The sequence below is a fragment of the Numida meleagris genome, chromosome 3 (genome assembly GCF_002078875.1).
Source record: "Numida meleagris isolate 19003 breed g44 Domestic line chromosome 3, NumMel1.0, whole genome shotgun sequence".
In the NCBI taxonomy this organism is placed as follows: domain Eukaryota; kingdom Metazoa; phylum Chordata; class Aves; order Galliformes; family Numididae; genus Numida; species Numida meleagris.
This window is the reverse complement of record NC_034411.1, coordinates 109921437-109931874: the sequence shown is the minus strand read 5'-3', so window position 1 is coordinate 109931874 and position 10438 is coordinate 109921437. Positions and strand designations below refer to the sequence as shown.

The window sequence follows — 10438 nt, the reverse complement described above, 5'->3', positions numbered from 1 at the left end:
GTAAGTGAAGATCAGGTTTGAGACCATCTAAAGAATGTGAAGGTGCGTGAGTCCATAGGACCTGGTGAGATCCATCCACGGGTTCTGAGGGAACTGGCAGATGAAGTTGCCAAGCTGCTATCCATCATATTTGAAAAGTTATGGCAGTCTGCTGAAGTTCCCACTGATTGGAAAAGGGGAAACATAACCCCCATTTTCAAGAAGGGGAAAAAAAGAAGATCCAGGGAGCTACAGGCCAGTCAGTCTCACCTCTGTGCCTGGCAAAATCATGGGGCAGATCCTCTTGAAGGCCATACTAAGGCACATGGAAAGTAAAGACAAGATGGTTGGTGGTAACTGACATGGCTTCACCAAGGGCAAGTCATGCCTGACAAACTTGGTGGCCTTTTATGATGGAATTACAGCATCAGTGGATAAAGGAAGAGCAGCTGACATCATCTACTTGGACTTGTGCTGAGCATTTGATACTGTCCTGCATGACATCCTGGTCGCCAAATTGGAGCAAAATGGATTTGATGGATGGACCACTCTCTGGATAAGGAACTGGCTGGACGATCACACTCAGGGTTGTGGTCAATGACTCAATATCCAAGTGGAGACAGATGGCAAGCGGTGTTCCTCGGGGATCAGTGCTGGGACTGGTGCTATTTAACATCTTTGTAGGCAACATGGACAGTGGGATCAAGTGCACCCTCAGCAAGTTTGCAGATGACACCAAGCTGAGTGGTGCAGCTGACACACTAGAGGGAAGGGATGCCATCCAGAGGGACCTGGACTGAGAGGTGGGCCCATGCCAACCTCACGAAGTTCAACAAGGGCAAGTGCAAGTGCCTCTGGGTTGGGGCAATGCCAAGCATGGATACAGGTTGGGTGGATAATGGCTGAGAGAAGCCCCGAGAAGAATTTGGGGGTGTCAGTTGATGCAGTACTCAACATGAGCAAACAGTGTGTATTTGCATCCAGGAAGGCCAACTGTATCCTGGGTTGCATTAAGAGAAGCATGACCAGCAGGTAGGGGGAGGTGATTCTGCCCCTCTACACTGCTCTTGTGAGACCCCACCTGGAGCACTGCATCCAGTTCTGGAGCCCCCAACACAAGAAGGACATTGAGATGTTGGAGTGGGCCAGAGGAGGGCCACGAAGATGATCAGAGGGCTAGAGCAGCTCCCCTGTGAGGACAGGCTGAGAGAGCTGGGGCTCTTCAGCCTCAAGAAGAGAAGGCTCAGAGAAGACCTCGTACTGGCCTTCCAGTACCTGAAGGAGGTCTACAGGAAAGCTGTGGAGGGACTTTGTACCTGGAGGTGTTTGAGGAACGTGTAGATGTTGTACTGTTGTAACAGACAAGGTTTATTGGAGGAATAGTGGTGGTATGTGGACAGTCGGACTGGATGATCTTGGAGGTCTTTTCCAACCTTGGTGATTCTATGATTTCTTGTTACATTGGATTTCTCATATTACAGAGGTGTGTTTTCTTTAAAGGCAAATATGTGGTAGAAAGGCAAACACTGAATTGGCTTGAAATACTTTAAGGAAACAAGATAGTATCTTTCATTTTCTAAAGCTGCTCTCACTGACCTTTAATACCTGTTCTATTCTATTTCCTTTTTCAAACTTTGCCTTCTCTGGAACCCACCCTGTATTTTCATACATGCCACTTAACATTTACAATTCAGAGGCAGAAGAAATAAAGTTTCTCTATTATTTAGCCCAGAATATGCAATCAATTGGTTGATCTAGGGGTCGCCAGTCACTCCACAGTTCTGGTTCACAGGAAGCACCCTTTCACAGTAAATAAAAAATACTAGATGTACTGAAGACCTTCATTACAATGCAGTGTTGCAAATGTTTTTGGCCAAAGGAAATCATGAAGAAGTCATAATGTTTTCAAGCCCAATTTATGCTGATTTGAGCCCTAAGAACGTGCTACAGCACAGATTTCATAGGGTTTGGGGACAATATTAAATGAAATAGCAGGGCTGAGGTCCAGGTCTGAGGGGGAAACTCCGGGAGGAGGCTGGAAGGTGAACCTCTGCAGGAGGCTGGTGAAGAAGAGGAAGAGCTCCATTTTGGCAAGAGTCTCACCGGCACAGATCCTCCGCCCTGCAATGAAATGCAGAATGTATGGTAACAGAATCAACTGGAGCTGCTACTTCAGTGGTTGGAAGGTACAAAACACCTCGGAGCACCTTTCATTCTGAGGAAGAACAGTGACTTGAAATGTCATGTCCCAACTATGAACAAAGGACAAAGCAGCACTCAGAAGTATGCGAGGGTCTGACAGAGAGCATACTTGGTCTTCAAAGGAGTGATTATAAAGCCACCTAGTGATTATTTTCTTTTCCTAAAGTGGGTTGGTTATATGCTTGTATTTGGGGATAAATGCATAGAAATACAATCTGAATTTCTTAACTCCAGTTTTCAACAATATATATATATATTTTGTCTCCAGTAGTGATTTATTTTTCGTTCCTGGGTCAACCGTGTCTGGTTTTGTCCAGACTTTGGCAAGCTTAGCCTAATCACAGGCAATTTTTTAATGTTATATTTTGACAGAAAAGACCTCAGAAACTCACAAATGTTGGCTAGGGCAGGACAGAGCAGCGAGAGGGTGGAAATATTGTATGGAACACCTAATATAAGCCTACTTTTAGAACTGCTGTGAATATGATTTTTTTCTCAATCCAAGTAGAATTCAGCAGCTTCTAATCTTCTTAATCAAACTTGGTAAGTCAAGACCAGAACTAACAATGGCCTGAACTAGGATTTGATTCTAACTCCTCTGTTTAACAAAAAGAGGAAAATGGGGCACTATACTGTGCTATGAACTAAACATTCCAGGGAATGTCCAGATCTGACATTCCCTGGTTGTGATTTCAGCTGGGACGTTTAGACTTAAATCTGAAAAAGAAGATCTGTGAACTGGGAATAGCAGACATTCTTTTACAAAAAATGGATTTTACTGTATATTGGATGTTGAGTATAATGAGAAAAAGCATATTCAAATGTCACAAAAAATATATATGAGGTCTATTAGAAGTGCAGAGTATTGTGGAAATGTTGACCAGAAATTGATATATAGGAACTTTACTGAACAATGATAGTGCCTGAAGAAGAGGAGAAGTGTCAGAAAAGGAGCATCATCGTGAGAGTAGGATTGTCCTGTGCTTTGGAAAAGGATGCAGGTGTGTAAGATGAGATGAACATCACTCCCTGTAGGAGACTCAATGGCAGCCTCTTTGCATCCTTTGTTATTAAATGGAACATAGGTATTTATGTAATGGAACCCTTGTTTGTTGTCACAGGTTTTGAAGACCTGATCAGCTGATGCTACTGAAGACTCTTGAAAAGGGACATTAAAAAGGTAAACTTAGTTACCCAGGAAAAATACAGAAGCCATCTTTCCTGCATGCTTTGTATATGGTCACCAGAAATACAGCTGTGTATGGGTAGAGCCAGAGCCAAAGATTCATAGGTCGTAGAGCCCCTGTGGACTATGGTTTATAATGCAGAAATATGTTATCTAAACTATCAAGGAATTTGCTGAAAACCTCCTTCAAGTTTAAGAAGCCACTACCAGTTCTGTTTTATAACCATTGAATACTGAGAAACTAATAACGAAAGGCTGAAATAATTAGCAGACATTAGTGAGTACTATCTGTTATCAGAAATACATCCTGAGAGAGCAGTGAAATATAATTTGGGCAATGGTCTCATGCAAAAGGCAGTGTGGGGGCTTCCATAACAAAGAACCACTGGTATGAGCTGTCTAAGATTGGTACAACAGCAGTAAATAAAATGAGAAGGTACCTGCTGAAAATGGCATGAAAGCATCTTTCTTCACAAACTTTCCCTTGGAATCGAGAAAGTGTTCGGGATAGAACATGTCTGGTTTCTCCCACTGGGATTTGTCTTGCAGGACTGAGGTCAGCAAGGGGATGATGTAGGTTCCCTGCAAAACAAGGCAGTAGAGGTATTCTGTGGTCAAATATTTCAGTGGAGGTAATGTCAATAAGATTTTACCATAAAGAAATCAGCCTGGACAAGGAAATTATGCGTGGCTTCACAAAAGCATTCATGTACATCACGTTAACAAGGCTTGAGATTGGAGAAATGCTAAAAGAAACAATCTCAAAAGCATCTCACCTTGGGAATGAAATAGTCTTTGAGAGTGACATCTTCAGCAGTCTCATGAGGCAAATCCAATGGCAGGATATTAGCAAACCGCTGAATTTCGTGGATAACAGCATCTGTATATGGCATTTGAGTTCGGTGCTCCATTCGTGGAGGGTTTGACCCGATCACTTGATCTATCTCTTCTTGGACCTTTCCTGAGGAGAGAAACCAATGTAAGAAAGAGACAATGATTCCTTCATCTCTCAGACATACTGGGCTGCACTGATGCAAAACTATGAAAGATCTCAAGTGAAAGCCATACGCGCTCTCAAAGTCTTTCTTTTAATAATGGGAGGTGGACAGAACTACAGTGTCTGATGATTCCTTTGCCAATAAGAAACCAATGGATAATTTAAGAAGACTCTTCAGTAGTTTATATTTTTCCTCATCGGCTAAATATATGTGTAACAGTGCATATAAGTTATTTTTTCTTATATGTTCTTACATTAAAATATTAATTATGGTAGTAGTAAAATCACTTCTTTTTTAATTTCGTATTCTCTTCTGGGTTCTGTGTTTTCAGTTGTCTTCTGGAAGGTGGAAGACAGCAGCTTCAGATCAGTTTGGCGGAGGTAGCAAAATGTCCCACTCTGCAGATGTTGGGTGAAGAGCAGTTCCCCGAATGCTCTCAGGCATTTAAATGCAAGTATCCTCCACTGGTTATCCACGGGGTGTTTCTGAAGGAAATCTGGAACAGCTTCATTGCCCAGCACAGGATACCTCTGTTTTTTTTTTTTCTGATCAGTGAGATTTTACTGATAAAATAACTTGCCCATATGAAATTTGTCTGTAATCTACCTGTAGTCTGGCTAATATGTCCCTCATTGGGTCTGAACCACAGGGCATAATCATACCTAGATAATAATTAACTGAAAATCTTGTCTCTTTTTTTTAGCTAGTGCATTTACGCATCTGTTAACCATCAAAGGTCCTGTTCAGTTCCTAATGTGAAAAGTTCAAGAGCATCTGTCATAAAGCCACTTACTCTGAATTTCAGGGTACTTGAGCATCAGCAGAAAGCTCCAATTTAGTGTGGTGGAAATCGTCTCAACACCAGCAGTGAACAAGTTGCTCACCAAGCTTAGCAGGTTGCCATTATGGAAATATCCATTGGTAGTGGATTTCTCCTGAAAAAAAGTGGATGAGGTAAAAGGATGAAAACTTAAAGCTTTCCATGGAAAATGTGTTACAGACAGCTAAATATTTGCTGATAAATAAATTCTCTATTTAATATAAAAGACAAAGAGCTTTGGGCTTATACTCAGATAACAGTGTTGACAGAAGTTTTGTTTTGTGTAACTTCTGCCCATATTGAGGACAGCTTCAAAGAGAGTTGGTTTATTGATGAAAAAGGTAACAAAGATATATCACAGCCCCTAAATAAGGATCCCAGTAGAGCCCTGGCAGATCTTTTGCTCTGTAAGGTATTACGTTTTTGAAAGAGTCAGAAGAACAGGGATAGAGTAAAGATAAAGACGTAGCCTTGGTAAACGTACTCGAGTATTCTGGAAAAAAGCTTAAAGAAATACATTTTTACTGGTTAAAAGGGGTCAGAACTGCAACAGAATGAAATATCCATTCATTCAGAATCAAATATCCATTCATACCCACTGATTCTTCAGCCATACTTGGTCGAAGATAAATTGCCAAAGAAAGCAAGCTATGGTTATTAGGACTGAAAGGAAATTGTGGATAACTTCACAAAACCATAGAAGTTTGAAGAAATGAGAAAAGATTCCATTACCTCCTGCTGTTTAACAAGGAAAGCGTCAATGAAACTTCTTTGATGGTTTTTGTCCAGAGTTTTGAGATTTTCTAGAAAAGTATCTTTTATATAAGCATGGAATTCATCTCTGTTTTTGAGAAGAGTCTTGTTGGCCCTCAAGAGGAATCCAAGGTATGGGAAGAGGTTATACATCTACAAGAGTGAAAGATGTTAGCGTTTAGCTGCCAAAAGTCTAAATACATATTATGGAAGCAAATGAATAATATCATGCCCACTTTTCAGATACCAAGCACGAAGACTTAGCATTAATATTTTGTTATTTAAAACATGAGTGGCTGAATTCATGGTAGAAAGTCCCCCAAGGACCGATGAATACAGAGAAACAGGAAAACTTATAGGAGTACTACAGTTATTTCACTTGCATCTCAGTCCAAGTCACAACACAAACATATACGGAGCATAATTACAAAATATAAGGAAGAAATTGGGGTAAAAAAACTGTATTTTGCCACTTTTGCAATGCCGGTATGTTAAACCCTTTCCTTCTGGTGAATGGAACTTCAGTTGGGCAGATGTATATGGTGATATCTATACTGCTGATCGCAAATGGCTAAAAATCATGAAACTTCAAGTTTTTTATGAGAAAGAGCACCTGCTAACTGAAATGTTATCCCGCAACTTTGTTTGTTGTCTAGGCCAGCTTTTCTGCTGAATATTCTTCCAGTTTTAAAGCCTGATAGGAGAGAGGTGAATCTGGTGTGTGTCAGCATTGCATATAGTTATCTGAGTGTGTTTATCACTCACTGAGACATTTCCATGTACAAGTAGCATGGAAAAATATATTCTCTGTCAAGCCTTCTTATACAAGTAGAGCATATCCTTTGTAGCTTCTCCCTTTCCCATGTTCTGAGAGTATACTGTATTGCCAGGTCACTATATGTGTGTGAACCATATTCTGGGGGGAAGTTATCTCATAGAAAATTAAACTCACTACTGTATATTCTTATTTTATTTCTCCGCATTCGTTTCGTATCAATACTCTGCAAACAGGAAATATCACAAGAAAAATTGTGCAAGGAAGAAGGGAGAATGCAATCTGATCTTTTCAGTCCAGATTTAACACTCCTCTAACTATAATTCAAGTCGGTAAGAGAATAAGTGTTTGGTTGTTGACTTCATGATGACTGGATTGCCTCGTAAGCTTTGTTTTGTCCCGATGTGATTGTAAACTTATTTTCTCTCAATATCTCAGTCTTTTTTGTTTAATACCACCAATGGACTACCAGTATAATTACACTATAGAATAGCAACATAAAAATGCTTAACATTACCGTAACCAAAGGTTTCCCTGCAAGCCTCACGCTTTCATTGATCAAATGTCGAAGCCTTATAAATCTGGCATCTTTGTAGTCAAATCGTTTTCCAAGTAGTATTGACACAATTATGTTAGCAACTGCTGCATTAATTATTTTACTAGCATCAAAGGGTTTTCCTACACAATGAACAAAAGAACACATTACATTGTGACAACAGACTATGTAAGTTAAACACTAACTATTACCATTTATTGTTATTATTAGAGATTAGCGTTTATTGTCAGATTACCATGCCAAATCAACAAAAAAGCCAGTGGAGCCAAATTAATCAAATTGATTTAGCCCAAAATAAACAGATGAAGAATTTGAGAAGGTTAATATCAAGCCTCACGGTACCCGGGCTGGATGGGGCTGTGAGCAACCTGGTCTAGTGGGAGGTGTCTCTGCCTACAGCAGTTGGTTGGAACTAGATGATCTGAAAGGTCCCTTCCAATGCAAACCATTCTATGACTCTATGATGATTTGAACATAACCTTAGAGATCTGAAGACCATCTCGTCTACCCACCTTCTTGTGACCCAATGCTGTCTGTCAAATACCCATACTCCTCCACAATGCGGTCCTCAATGGCTCTTTTTCCCATCCCGAAGTCTCGTAAGGTTGTGAGAGTAAATCTTCTCATCACTTTCCAGTTTTCACCATGAGCAAAAACAACTCCTGACACAAAGAGGAGATTCCAAGGCAGCATAAGGTAGGTATCTCTAAGATAACTACTTTGCAGACAAATGACGAAGGCAGCAGCAATAAATTTGGAAACAGGTTAAATTATATCTGACTGAGGAAATAAATGTTTCCCTAAATATGTTCAGACTTCAACAAAAGAAAGAAAAACAAAATTTGGTTCAAAATTTGAATTAAGCCACTGAAGTTGATGAGGTTATGACTCCCTATTTCCAGTGCCTTATATTTTCTCTGATTCTAAGTGATGTGACATCCTCTGCTCTTTATGTAGGAAACAAAGCATTTTGATTAGGAAAAAGAAAACCAACTCACCATTTCCTCTGGTCAGATCTTCAAAGACTGGGATTTTAGGTCTCTCTGCAAATGCATCTGCCTGGTTTACGAGAGCTTCCTTCACTGTCTCATACCCAGAGATCACTACTATTTTCCTTTGCCCCATCTGAACACTGAAGACAGGACCATATTCTTTTGATAGCTGACAGAAGAAGAAAACAGTGATTTACAACTTTTACAGCCTACAGACAAATTCACCACTTTTTCAGGGCTGCTTATCTTCCTGTCTTGCCCATAAGTTACTAAAATATTACATATTTTCCTAAGCGCAGTTTTGCCAAAGCTGGTACCTTTTTAGCTAGGTTTGTTTTTACTTAACACGATGTTCTTGGTTCTCCTGACAATGCAAGGTGGTCTGCCGGACTGCACTTCCTTTCTAGTGTGTTTGTACTGGAAATCTGAAAATAAGCATTTAGCACTGGTGTTCAAAGCCATCGGCAGCTGAGAAGCAAGTGCTGGCACCCATACAAAATGACATAGCAGCAGTGATGTGTCTGAATTGAGGGTAGCACCTTGGGTGGGTGTATTGTCATCCCAGACTCTTGTAGCTGCGGCAGAATTTGATCTTTACAAAGGGTGTTCCTCACTAACAGCCTTCTGCCATTTGCAGTGTTGGTGCTGAGGATGAGCCTATGGTTTCCAGTTGCATTTACACACAGAGTATGCATGAATTTTAAACCTTGAGCTGAGCTTAAACTGGGGGATCAGCCTTCTTTGATAGAATAGATGCACTGCAATTACAGCAGATACACTGGTTCTGTTGGCCTGAAAGGAGATGGAGCCTGCTTTCGCCAACCCAGTTAGTCTGCATGGGATATCTATGAATTATTTTCCAAAACTGCAGCTGAGTGTTCTTTCAGTCTGTGGTTGTGACATCCATCCAGATATGTAGGTACAAATATTCCATTTAAAATCATCACCAAGGAGATACATGCAATTTTAATGTCTGACAGAAATAAACCCTAAGAGGACAGGACCAGGCTCATAGAAACCTTCTGACTCAAAAGTCAAGCCCTGCAATAAACTAACACAATCACTAGAAGAAAAGCAAAAGTTTTGTTACTTTGGTTTGTTTAGATCTTTTCCGTATATTCTGGCAACTATAGGCCATGAAAATTAGAAGTATATAGTTATCTCAATCTTTTGGGAGGAAAGGAGGAAAGGAAGATGAGAGGGGCTGCTAAGTGGGTGAGGGCAGTAGGCTACAGTTACACAGCCCACTCAACCAGTGGAAGATGGAGGGAATTATGAGCACTTGTTATTAATGTGAGAATTGTTTGATGCTGAAACCCAAATGCGTGAAGTTGCAGTGAAGGGAGAAGTTGTTACAGTAAGGAACAAATCTTGCTGCATTCAAATAACTGTCTGCTCAAATGACCATCTCCTGTCCCTTACTACGGGTCATCTGTGAGAAAACACATCAGGTGAGGTAAGGGAAACTCTGACATCTTTGACTGTGCAATTATATGTAATTATGGGAACAATAGGATTATAGAATATCCTGAGCTGGAAGCGATCCACAGGGATCATTGAGTCCAATAGAAAAGATAAGGGCTACCTGTAGATAAGTCCTGTAGGGTCTCTTCAAATCAAACAAATGAAGATTTCCAATGATGGGTAATGCCCTTGGTCCTGGGGGGAAATTCTTTCTCCGGTGGTTACTCCAGACACCTCCAATTTTCATAATGAACAAAAAAGTCAGGATGAACACTAAACCCACGGTAGTGCAGTTGCTCCAGTCCATCTTTGTTCAGCTGAGTGTTAGCTACAAAAGAGACAAGAGAAAATGCAAACTCTGGATTTCTGTCTTCCTGCAAAAAAGAAAAAAAAAAAAAAAAAGCTATAAGAAGCACTAGTCTGTAAACCTCTATTCCAGTGAAGGGTATTGTGATTGGTGACCAGTTTGTTCTCTTTCCCTGTGCTCATTAATGAGTTACCAGTATGGTACAGAGTCTGTTAAATGTTTTCCAAGCCTGTGTGATTGGGTGACAGTCTTTCATTGTCCAGTAATGAAAGTCCAGAGGTCATGAATCTGGTGTTTGATATAAAAGTCATGAATTCTTCCTGTCCTTCAGCTTGCTGATAGTTAGATTTTCACCCTTAGTACAGGCACAGCACTGATACCCTGAGTGCTGAAATCAGAATGCCAA

At 40.5% G+C, this 10438-nt stretch overlaps 1 protein-coding gene across 2 annotated transcripts; it reads right to left on the bottom strand.

The window, feature by feature from the left end:
* LOC110396897 (cytochrome P450 2K1-like) lies at positions 1242 to 10205 on the bottom strand. Of its 2 annotated transcripts, XM_021392799.1 has the most exons (10): positions 10154 to 10205; positions 9847 to 10053; positions 8268 to 8430; positions 7782 to 7931; positions 7231 to 7391; positions 5918 to 6091; positions 5159 to 5300; positions 4144 to 4328; positions 3808 to 3949; positions 1913 to 2100 (listed from the first exon to the last, which is right to left on the bottom strand). In XM_021392799.1, exons 2-10 carry the CDS (start codon positions 10030 to 10032, stop codon positions 1913 to 1915), a joined length of 1491 nt encoding a protein of 496 aa, XP_021248474.1. In that variant the 5' UTR covers positions 10033 to 10053; positions 10154 to 10205. The 2 variants fall into 2 exon arrangements, with proteins under 2 accessions (XP_021248475.1, XP_021248474.1); XM_021392800.1 differs by lacking the exon at positions 10154 to 10205 and having other exon boundaries at positions 1242 to 2100; positions 9847 to 10032.